Source organism: Gobius niger (assembly GCF_951799975.1).
Source record: "Gobius niger genome assembly, chromosome: 10".
Classification (NCBI taxonomy): domain Eukaryota; kingdom Metazoa; phylum Chordata; class Actinopteri; order Gobiiformes; family Gobiidae; genus Gobius; species Gobius niger.
Window position 1 is genome coordinate 12,643,405 of NC_136861.1, and position 12,787 is coordinate 12,656,191.

At 43.3% G+C, this 12,787-nt stretch overlaps 1 protein-coding gene across 1 annotated transcript in view; it reads left to right on the plus strand.

Moving 5' to 3' along the window:
* The first annotated feature begins 541 nt into the window (after positions 1 to 541).
* Positions 542 to 12,787, plus strand: part of LOC306968831 (inactive phospholipase C-like protein 2) — a 176,609-nt gene continuing 164,363 nt past the window's right edge. Inside the window, exon 1 of the mRNA XM_079564368.1 lies at positions 542 to 1,423. Coding sequence (XP_079420494.1) covers positions 1,049 to 1,423 — 375 coding nt within the window. The 5' untranslated portion in view covers positions 542 to 1,048. The remainder of the gene's footprint in view (positions 1,424 to 12,787) is intronic.

Sequence of the window (12,787 nt, forward strand, 5' to 3'; positions counted from 1 at the left end):
CTCGCAACAATTTCACATAACAAGGTTGTTTGTTGTCATTGCTCGTGCCATTGGCGATATTAGGGAAGCAGCCCTCCACAGTCAGCGCACGAGGTGAACTTACCCATAAAGTCATAGGTCTAATTATTCTCCAAACCCCGCCGTTTTTTCTAAGTTGTCGCTATTATGTAATAAGTGGGCAACTATTTGAACAGCAGTTCTACCGTGTGGCGTTTAGGTCAATTGAACATCAAATGCAGCCATTCAGTGTGATCTTAATGGCCAAACTACCCTGTACTTTTTTACACATTTGTGAGAAGCCGAAACAACCGCATAACATGTTCTTTTTCAAAGCATGATCTGATTTTCCAAGTGGAGCTCCTTCGCCCACACGCCGAGACTCGAACCGTGATTGCGCGTGCGTTTTGCTCTATTGGTTTCATTAGTGTGCGTGCGCGTGTGAGCGAATATACGGGTCCGACGTGACCGCGCACACTCGCCTCGGTCTCTCTCTCCCCCCCCCCCCCCCCCTCTCTCTCTCTCTCTCTCCGTCTTGAATTTGTCCCGCGGATGCCTCTCTCGTTTCCAGAGCGCGAGCGAGAAGAGGGGGACACACACACGCGCGCGCAAACACACACACAGCACAGGCACACACAGCGCGCAGGAGGAGAGCAGAGCCCGACTGTGCCAAAAGTGGCCCGGACAAAGCCAATCTTCTTCTCTTCGGGACGCGCCAGCCCGGGAGGACGCGAGGCACGAAAACCACAAAAGCGAAGCAGAGAAATCCACGCACGAAGAAGAGGAAAACACCGAAGCCTGTCTTCTCCTTTTTGTGTGTGTGAGTGCGTTACTCCACGCCCCTGAGAAGAAGAAGAAGAAGAAGAAGAAGAAGTGTTTTGGGACGATAAACACACACACAGTATTTGCGTTTCGTCTTGAGATGGACAGTGAGTGCTTTTAGGCGCTGCACACAGTCCTCCACACGCTTTGACAGAAATGTGCTGCTCATGTTCTCCCCCCAAGGCTGCCGCTGCTGCTGCCGCTGCTGCTGCTTTGTAAAGGGCAGAACATGGCAGGAGTGCACGCCGGTTCGGACGCCTTGTCGGGACACGTTCTGGATCCCCTAACCCAGGGTGCGACCAGCGTAGTGGCCGTGGCGATGGCAGCGGCAACAGCAGCCCCTCCGCCGCCGCACGCTGCACAGGAGACGGCCCCGGCGCTGCCTCTCGCCGGAGCCCGCGTTTATCTGGACGCCCCAGCCGCTGCGCAGGGCTACGGCGCGGGGCAAGGAGTGTTCAGCAACGGCCGCTACCGGGAGGGGGGCAGCCGGGAGAGCTCCGCCGAGAGAGGAGGGGGAACCAACACCAACAACTACACCACCAGCAGCAGCACCACCAGCAGCAGCGGCATCGCGGCTGGGAACGCACCCTGCGGCATCATGAAGGTTGGTTGATTGAAACGGTTTCACCCCTTTGGATTTCAAGGTGACACCAGGGGGGGGGGGGGATGCTGTGCAGCCCACCCGGAGCGCACTCCTCCCGTGGCCCCGCGCTCTAAAGTGGCATTAGACAGTCCGGTCACTTTACTGCCGTGCGTTTGTTTTGGTGCAAACTTGATCCACGAGCCTTGCGTTGGCTCATCTGCGAGTGACTGCATTGTTGGAACTTGTTGACGTTGATCGTGCTTCTCGCGTTTTATGATTAATAGTTTTCACAAGAAGCTGCTGCAAAGACTGAGCAGTTCATGCAAGAGGCACTTAAACTAGTATTAAGACATTTGGGACTTTTGATGCAAGTACCACATGATTGCCTCACGATTTTAAAGTCCCTTAGAGTTCATACTTCCTTGCGTTTACTAGAACCTTACATGGCTTTGTGATTTTTGATAATGGGATGTGTAAGACTCTGACTCAATAAGGCAATATTAGGCTTTGCTGGGAAAACTTTCTTCAGCAGAAATGTATCCAGTCAAGTATAAAACTGGACAAACGTGTTTCTTTGCACCTTAAGTCATCATTACTCATCTGGTCAATGCTCGGCAGATTTGTCCTGTAAGTTGCATTCAGCGTCCCATCCTTCAGTGCCGCTGGAGCCACCTGCCAGGAGAGCGTTCCCCTTCTCCAGAGCTCGGGTTTGGTTCACGGAGAAGTTACTGCCTCCATGTGAATATTTTCGGTGAACTAAGTGACCAATTATTTCTTGAACTTTGCACCCGACAGATGCCTCGGCGGCTGTAATCGAGGCTTGTGCTGAAGCTATAAAGGTTAATGAAGTATGTCGTTCTCATCTGTTGGTTGAATGGAAACCTGACTGGTGTTTTCCTGCACTTTTAAACGGCTTTAAGTGTCCTCACAAAGTCGGATTAATATGCCACTCCAGGAGATTGTTGTTGAAAGGCAGAGTGGGTGTTTGATAGATGAAAAAAGGGTGAATGTTGACAAAGTAAAGTTCTTATTGGTAGCTCGGTTATGCACAGCAGTGATTTTCAAGCAGTAGTTCTGGGCTTCTTCAGGTGCTACTCTCGGTCAGTGCTCGTTTGAATCTGAGATAACTTCCTTTATGCCGCCTTAGTAATGCATTTAAGTCAGGTTTTTGTCTGTTTTAGTCATAGCCCCCTAATTTAGTGATTTAGTCCAATGTATGTGTATTTTAGGTCTGGTGTAGCCTAATTTTGACCTTGATCCAGGCCTGGTGATACTTGGTCGGTCAGATATTTCATGAGGTGGTACTGGCTTGATGTGTTTGAGAATCACTGACTGGACTATCGCCAATGCTGAACTGGGCATCACAATGCGCATCATCATGGCACAACTTGTTAGAAGAAGAAGAAGAAGATCTTTATTTATATAGCGCCTTTCACAGACATGGTCACAAAGCGCTTTACATGAGACAATTGCTCATGTTTTTGTTAGTGAGTGAAATGTGAAAACCAGATTTAAAGTGATAGTCTGTAAGTCTGCAACGTGAGGAGAGTGAAATTTGAAAGTAGACAATGAAATTCCTCCCCTCTTTAAGCAGAAAGCCCTTCTTATTTTGCAAAATGAGGAGAAAAGGAACAGAGTTTTCAAAAGTAAACGATCAAGCTCCTCCCCCTCCCCCTGATTGGACCTGACAGGCTGGTTCACAGGAAAAGCTTGTCTCATTGGTCAATGCAGGAGGCTACTAGACTCGGATTAGTTGCTGAGATCCGGGAAAGAGCGACCTTACAAAAATAATATCTATATATTATTACTTACTTTACATTAAAATGCAAGATTTTGCACATTTTATAAAAAATGTAATGCATGTAGACTTCCAGACTATCACTTTAAAACATAAAAAAGTCGCCAAACCCTTTTGACATTTGTTCCAAAATGGGTCGTTGGTGTAGTAACTGTAGTGGGTGTAGCATTCGTGGTCATAGTGCTGTAGTACTCAGCTGATATAGAGTAATGATGAAAAGGCTGCAGCTGTTTAGTTAGCACAAAGTTATTCGCAAACAACAAAATGTTTTGCTTTTTGGCTAAGAACTGCCAAACCTGCAGATTACATTCCTACATTTCTGAATTCAAAATAGTACAGTGTGCTGTATGTTTCCCTCCTCCTCCTCTGTCTTTTGCACTTTTTAATAAGTGAGTGGGGCTGAATGATTGTTGTGTACTGAATTGTTTTTTATTACCATATTTTCCTGACTATAAGTCGCACCTTTGGCAACTACCTGAGCATGCAGGCGTAACTTCACCATTGACAAGCCTCTCCCGGCATCACGTTGTTCAAGCTCTCATTTGCAAACTCGTTCCTCTAACTGTGGCCATCTAGCTTTTAGCTCTCGATCAGCTTTTTTTCTGGTTTTCATTGCAGTAAGAGTAACCTCCGCTTTTCGCCAGTTCCTCACAAGCTTCCCACTCACTCCAAACTTTCTTTCTTTGCTCGATTACCGGTTTTTAAATCTGCAGTAGTACAGGAGTAGCAGATACTCGTACACAAGCCTACAGCCTATCCTCTAGTGGCTGTCAGTGTGAAAATAATAAGTATAAATCGCACCCCAAGCCAAACTATGGAAAAAAAGTGTGACTTATAGTCCGGAAAATACGGCATATTAATAGGTTCGTCTCATCTGAGTACATTTCATAGCATTGTTGAGTGTGTGTTGACCTGCATATGACAAATAAATCTTATCTGATCCTTTTTTAGTCTCTTCTCAACTGCAAAACCTCCAGGACCTTCTGTGGACTGTCAACACAATCCCAGTACTTCACAATTTGGGATTTGTGCAGCCCTAGGATTAGTATAAAAATCATAACATTGGCAGTTGTGGCTGGAATGTAGTAGTATCAGATGCAGTAAGTCAGTGCCATATGGTCATAGTAATAATTGTCGATTATCAATACCTTCGCTTCTGTTGGACTAAACTTCTCCTCGAGTATGATCATTTTGCAGGGCTTGACTTGGAGCACTCCTGCCTCCTCTTATGTGCCTATACTGCCTGCACCATGTCTGACAGCCTGTGTAGGGGTCGCTGGTGCTGATACAAGTAGCGCGTGGGCAGCAGAACACGGTTCCGCGCGCGTTCTGTCATCTCCGACTCTCCCTGCTTAGCAACTGACACACAAAAAAACACTGCTAATTCTTTGTTAGCCCGAATAATTGCCTCGCCTCGTGCGCCACAGAGCAATACCCGCGCACACACACACGGGCAACGCGTTTTACACCGCAAGTCCAGATGGGTGTCAGCTGGAAAACCAAAACATAATATCCACTCTGTTTTGTCCAGTCGTAGTCCTTGTTGGATGGATTAGTCATGTTGCGGGCCTCGGTGTTTGTCACATACTAAACCAAGGTTGTCACAATGAATCAATGCGTAAGAAATCCATGCTGCTCCCTTGTAGTTGATTGTGTTCACAAATGGAGCCATATTGTAACTATTGTAAACATGGAAGTAGCGCTGATGCTAAATCGTGTCAGCCTTACTGTGACAGGGACCCTGAAAAGTGACCCTGGAAGTCGTGTTTGTACTGTAAGCTCATCCCTGTGAGTAAATGGGAATGTTAGAAAGGCATTGGGAGTGTTGGGAAAGAGCTTTGACAATTTAAAACGTGCAAACAAAGTGAATAAAATATCAGGTATAGCGACTTTAAAGGAACAGGCCACCGTTTTTCTGAGATATGTTCTTGCGTGAGCTTAGACGAGTTGATACGTACCTGTCTGGTCTTGGAAGAGCTCATGGAAGAGCGTGGTAGCTTTCAACTTCACCCCGTTTGGAGCCATAGGAATACATTGGGAGAGGCCAAATGCTAACAACATCTTTGGTTGTTTTGCGTGACTGGGGGCACGCATAAAGACCAGACAGCTACGTATCAACTCGTCTAAGCTCAGGTAAGAACAAATCTCAGTATGGAAAAACGGTGGCTTGTTCCTTTATACAGCCGTTCACTTTCTACATCACACAAGGGAAAACGTATAATGATTTGTAAGACAGTTTGAATCATAGGCTACTGAATTAAAGGCACACTGCGTAACATTTTGGATTACAAAATACAAAAAAAAAACAGCTCGACTCAGAAAAGACTTTTTGCATTGGCTAAATCATGAATGGATTTGGATGACCTAACCTTTTTATTACATCTCCATGGAGACGAGCTGGAAACGTCCCCGCTCCCAGTAAAGCTACAGTCAAGTCTGAGGAGAGTTGGGTCCCGTTTTATGTGTTCATTTTTTAGGTATTTTTCAATAGCAAAAATACCTGTAATAAAATAAATGCTTGTATTTGATTCTATTTGTTAGGTGAAATGTCGCGCGGTGTGGCTTTAAAGGAATAGGCCACCGTTTTTCCATACTCGCTTCTAACTTCACCCCCGTTTGGGTCCATAGAGGAGAGGAGGAGAGGCTAAATGTTAACAACATCTTTGGTTGTTTTGTGTGGCTGAGCCCACACGTAAAGACCAGACAGGTACGAATCAACTCATCTAAGCTCAGGTAAGAACATATCTCAGTATGGAAAAACGGTGGCCTGTGCCTTTAAGGATTTCTTGTTTTAATTTTAATGGTGATTCTTAATATTACAGTGATATTACCATTGTGATATCTATATAACAACTGGATTGGTTTAAATCGATACATTTGAAAGTACGATATAAATGACGACTGTCATGACAGGATTCTCGCTCCGGTTTGGTCTTTGTTTGGTTCTAGTTTAGTTTGTTGTTGAACCTTCCTTTGGTTCTGGCTGAGTCCAGTTTTTCACTTGGTGCAGTCCAGATTCAGTCCTAGTTTAGGGCAGTGTTTACTAACCAGGGGTACTCGAGGATTTTCAGATTGACACAAATAGTGCTTTAAAGGGATTGCTTTCTGAATAAACTGCAACGCCCTTGAGGTAGAGGATACATGGACTACCAATGAGAAGTCCAAGGGGTCAGACAAAGACAAAAAAGGTTGGGAACTACTAGTATATGGTTTCGTCCTTATTATTCTTGTTGTTTCGTCTGGTTTCGTGCTGGCTTGGTCCCACTTTATCCTAGATGTAACCCTGGTTTAGTTCCGTCCTGGCCACATTTTCCACCGCGTTGCACAGACGTTTGTCGATTCAAACATGAATAAGGAAAAAAAAAAAAATTGCCACTAGCTGTTCTTCCGCTGAATCTCTCGCAGCCCCTTCAAAGCTAAGATCCCCAGCGTTAAATTCATACATACAGATGACATTTTGGAAAAGCCCTAAATCCCCGCGCAGCCTCGTGCAGTCGGGGCCGCCGCCGCTGATGTGTCCCTGATAACAAATATTCAAAGATCTCTCTTTGAATAACACATGAAAACTGAGAGGACGCCCGGTTTGGCTTTCAGTGCGGCACAATAGTAAGTCTCCAATACGCAGGCATGTACACAGCGCGGCATTAGTAAACATGGCTGGATAACAGAGATAAGCACAGAATTACAAGATGCTCGATCGTGCACTGACTACAGCTGCTATTGTTGACTGACACTGACATTCTGCTTACTGTTCTCAGCACGATAATACAGCCAAAGGTTTCAAAAAGAAGTGATCTGAGACAGGGTTTAGAGTTCAAGAACAGATAACTTTTGAGTGCTTTTGTTGGATCTGGATCACTCGCAGGAATTCTTATTTACTTGAAATAAATAGTTGTGGAACAAAACTCTCAAGTAGTTTGTTTCCAACATGTTAGTTTGGATCCAAGTTTGATTTGGTCCAAGTCCAAGGTTCGATACGTAAGGGTTTCAACAAGTGGATTAGGATCATAATGTGGGTTTAGTGCACTAACTATAGGAAGCACACGTTGTCGTAAACTTGGCTTATTTGTGTCTACAGATGAGAAGAAGTTCAATTCAAAGAGAATCAAGGCCTTAAAGCAGCACTAATTAACTCTTGAGAGGCCATAAGCGCAACTGCAGGTGTCGTAGCAAGTTGCGATTTTTTAACTTAACTTGTCCGTGAGAGTAAAAACTACGCTGACAGATCATGCTTGGTTGTCACCAAACACGTAGTTTTATCGCATTGTATCGATATCGAGGTATCTGGCATGAACATCGAGATATGACATCTTGTCCATATCGTTCAGCCGTAGCGCTAGCCCACAGTTCGCTTTGCCCGTTAGCCTGTTAGCTTCTTCTTCGTGATTCTATTAGTGTGTATTGCTGCTCCGGTCCGATGGCAGTCAAGTTGCAATTGTGGTTTTCTGACCAGAGACACCAGAGGGAGATGAAAGACCCTCCAATCATCCCATTAACACTTGTATTACCCCCAGAGGGACTACGGAAAGGATTTATTAAGGTAAATAAGCTACTTAGTATTGCTTTAAATGTCATATAAAAACTTTAAATTGGATTCAAACTGGCATTAAATCGATGACACTGCTCACCCGTTTTTAGTTTGGAAATGAACATAATATCACGTCCTTTAAAAGTTGTGGTGCAACCTTCCTGTAGTTAATGCTCACTGAATGAACTCTGGAGGTTCTTAGCTTTCAAAAAGGAATGTTCACATATTGGGAAACTTGTGCTCGTGTCCGCATCTGCTGCTCAAGGCAACCCAAGTTCGGTTGTGATTGTGATGCCTTTTTAAACCAATCAGAGCTCATCCTTGATACAGAACTTACCTTTAAATGGAGATAAATACATAGTGTAAGGTACAAACATAGGACTTTGCATAGTTTGGTCACTCATAATAAGTTCGCTCTTTCAAATGCAGTTTAAGTATTTAGTAATTTCCCCGGCCTATGCCTTAAAACTCTTCTTTATTGACTCCATAAATAGAAACAATCCATTTTCCCCTAATGGCCATCCGTGCCATTACTGGTTATAGATTCAGTAGCACTCACTCACACAATCAATGTTTCCCTAAGATTTGAACAGTGTCATTAAATAGGCTTCAGTTCGCACTCACACATCCCCGGTGTGGACGCATGTCTGTAGAGTAGAGAGAAAAGTCTATTGACATTTGCCGCAGAGCTGTGATGGGGCGACCAGAGCCGCCTCAAGTGCAGACTGCAAGGTGCCTTTTAGACAAACTTTGTCCAGTCTGTGTTTTCAGAGAGAGGCGCTCGTCTGTGGAGCTCGATCCCCGTAAAATTCTGTGACAAGATTTGGCATCTTCCGAAAATGTGCAAAATCATGTGATCACTTGTAAGATTTACATTTATAGATTAGGAAACGTTTTAGAATGGTGGTGCACAGAGGGGCGCAGGCTCTTGGCGAATGAGTTTCCGAGAGGCGGAGCTATATGCGCCATTCGCCTCCGCCACTTGTGAGGTGTCACGAGAAAAGGTGACTGCACTGGTGGCACCATGACATTCATTTCCTCGTTTACATCGCGCTGCCTTGAGTTCTTTCTTAAAGGGACTATACAGAGTTTAAAAATGTTAAAATTAAGTATGTTCCTCCTCCTACATGTTCCAGCCATGTCCTAAGGTGTAGTATGAACCCAGATCCGTTCACCACAACTGCCTCTAAAATCCTGCACTGTCACTCAAAAAGTTATTACTTCGGGTCCGAAGTGCCGTCATGCACAAGCTTAATATAGAAGCTGCAGTTACAAGTATGACCTGAGGTGGCAGTAGTGAGTATAAAATGGCCAACTTGCATCTAGCCCCCTTAAGCCTCCGGGTCTCACAGGTCAAGCTAAAAACTTTATTTACCCCATCGTGAACTAAACAATGTTCACGTCTCGAGCTACAGCGTCCGCTGTGGCGCGGATCGGCCCGCGCTCGGTGTCAACGCGAAACAAAACCCCCACTCCCCCACAACCACCCTCTTGGCCACGGAGTCGATCTGGTTGGAGGAAAATGTGTGTCTCTCCACCCACTTAAATAAGCTAAGTCTGCGTTTTGAGACACAAGATCCTGCCCTTGTTGTCTTAAATGTATGAGGACTACAGATGGAAGGTAGACCATGGCTAAATCTGGCACATTTACACAAAGTACTTGTATTGAGTGTTGATTAATGTGCCCTTTCATCTTCAAGTAAAGTAAAGTAAAGTAAAGTAAAGTAAAGTAAAGTAAAGTAAAGTAAAGTAAAGTAAAGTAAAGTAAAGTAAAGTATGTTCCAGCATTGAATTGATGGTTAGTTTGGGCTGGATGATATATGGCAAAAAAATGAATTTTCCCTCATATTGATCGATATCCAGTTTTGATTAGATTTTATTATTTCAGCACATGTAGCTGATTCGTGAACTTGGACATACAGTATGTTTTATTCAAACCTCAGCTCAAGCTTTCCTCCAGTATCATTTAACACACAAAAATATTCCATTGTCTCATCCATCAAAACTACATAGGTGCGGAATGGCTGTCGATTATGAAGACACATGACGATTATTGAGATTGCGATTTTGATTAAATTTCGTTTCCCAGCCCTATGTTTAGTGTTGTGACTCTGTCTTTTCTTTTTGTACAGTTCTTTGTCTGTAAATATCATTGTCCTCTCATCCCACTCAACCATGTTTTGTCATTTTAACCGTCTATAAAAGCCCATCTTGGGACGAGTGCAGCAAATTAGCTTATGCTACAAGCACTAAGGCCTCTATTACATTGTTCTGTTTGTTAATCTTTTTTGTGTTTATCAAATATATTACAATTCTTATCTGGGAAGTATTCTGTCTATTACAATGTGCATCAGGCCCTGAACACTTGAAGTAAATTGTTTTCTCTTTTTCTCTCTCATAGAAATCATTTTTTTTTGCTGGTAGGAGGATTCTGAAGCTTCACTATGGTAACTCAAGAAACCTATTGGCTCTACGTCAAAAACACTTGACCCTTCCTTCAACATTATGTCTTTAGCCCGTCAGTAGCACAGGATGACCGCACTGCAGATCCCAAAGGTGGGACCCTTAGCCTGTTGTGCATGTTTTATGTCCGCAAACTAAGAAAGTTCTTCCCACGTCGATAGAGGGATCAATACCGACCTTGCAGAACATGTTTGCAAATTCAAGTAAAGCAAACATGGACTTTTTCTGTCTGCTCGTGGCCTGAGCTGGAGTCACTCAGTCACACTCGAATTGAAATAGCTATTTTAAAGATAACAAAGCAAAGGATGCAATTATTTAAGCAGAACAATATCCTTTGCAAATAAAGCATCTCGTCTCCATGGGGACGTTTGAAATGGACATTTGTTGTTAAACAGCTTTTGGGCGCCTCTGTGAGGGCATGGAAATGATGCTTGTTACTTAGAGCGCCCTCTGCTGGCACCGTAAGCCACCATGTTTAGCTAACTGTGTGCAAACAAATGAATGTGGCTGTGATGAACGCGGGTTGAGTGCAGAGAAGCTCACAACGGGTTATAAACAGGAGGGCACTTCCCGTTAGTAACTTCCTGTTGGTTCCTGTAACTAAATCCAGTAAAGCAAAAAAGAAAACACAGCAAAAAAAAGTAAGATCTTGATGATGTTAAAATGACTGAAATTAAGGATATTTGAACGATAGACTTATTTTAGCAGACTGTCATTGCTCACTCCTCCCTGTTTACGGTAATTACTCCAGTCGAGAGTGAATCCGTGATGGCAGCTCACTCTTCTCCTCCAGAGCATGCTCCTAACAAGGACATAAAGGCATGAAACTCCGCCCCCATGAGGCAGGCTGAGCAGCAACAAGCCCGTCAATCAAAGCCCAAAGCTAACACTTAAAAAAAAAAGCATGTGACAAAAACAAGTGTGGTTAAATATATTTCAGTCCCCTCAGAGTTGTAACAGGGGGGAGCTGTATGTTTAGAAACAATAAAGCACTTTGGAAGTTTGAGTATCTGCCGATATCCGATGATATTTACCGATACCAAGAGACTTTCTTAAAAGTGTCTTTCTCTGTGAAACATTTTATTGAGTCTTCTCCATTGTAAGATCAATAAAGTCATATTTTATTGTCATGATGTTACAGATCAATCATCAATTTTTATATATTGATAAATTCTTGGATACACATTTAACAAGGATGACTTTTCTATACAAAATATCCATGGCTATATGACAGGCTTTAGGTTAATTCATATAAACAACTCACATGAAGTGTGAATTTCTTCAACAAAAATACAAACACTTGGCTTCAGAAGTGGTTATTTTTTATTTTATTAATCTATTTAAGGTATTTCTGTCATAGTTTCTGACCCAGCCTTGATTCGTTTTCATTAGCATTAGCATGCTCCCGCTAGCTTTATCATGCTATTGCTCACAGCAGAATTTTGCGCAGCGATCATAAATACATTTGCGAAGGTTAAGGCATTGAGAGCCAAAACTAGTATCGGTTCAGTATCAGGATATTTGTAGCAGATACCCAAGATCGTATTTTTTCCAGTATTGGCTCCGATATCCGATCTCAGTATCGGATCCATGCATCCTTAATTTTAGTTAACCTTTTGGAGTCGCCCCTGGCCACTAGGGTGTAGAATTGCAATAATGTCAGCACCATGAAGACCAAAGATAAGTGCTTTCCCTGCCCATTGATTTGTACTTAATCTGAACAGTTTTGTCTTGTCAAAAGTCTGCCGTGGAATAAGTGTTTTGCACTTTAAACCAGGAAAAACATATTATTTCAAGTAAATTGAGATATTTAATTTGAATTTCGTTTCTAAATAAGTAAGTGGAAAAATTCTTGTTCCTCTGCCAATTTGTATTTACGTGACTACTCACTGCAAAGGCACTTATTCCAAGTAAATGTTGTTTCTTGATCCCTTTTCGTAGTTACAGGAAACCGGTTTACGCAGGTTCATACCTATACAGTACATCCAGGTCAAGATAAATATGTTCCATAACAAAAGAAAATAACATCAGATCTCGAGCCTGTGCAGTTGATAGAATATTGTTGAACAAAGTAAACGCTGTGGGAATGAAACAAAATACTTCTGTTTTTGACATGGGAACGCTATGACACGGTTAAAAACAAATGTAGCACGCCGTGATCCCTTTAAAACCTGCCAAACCTGTTGTTTAGATCTTAAGAAACTTGTTGAAAAAGCATGTGATTCTTGTTTTAGTTCAGCACTTCACATTCCGGTCTTCTCTCAAATGTTAATGCTGGACATGCGCCAACTACTGGATATTGATTTTCAAATGCAAATCCAAACACATTTTAACATAATCGTGCAGCCCGTTGGAGATTCTTTTTTCGGTGGAGGTGCAGGTGTGATGGTGCAGTGTCCCATATACCGCATGTGGAACTGTCTTCACACCACTATGAGAAAGGTACGGTGCGTCCAGGGGCTCCGAACTGGGTCAGCCTTCACGGCACCGCGGTGAGTTTGTGTGTCTCCTCGAGTGCCTCTCCACATGTGCCTGCGAGGAGACAGGTGCAAGAGGCAAATGAGCAATTACAGCCTGTTCCCCCATTACTGTAACA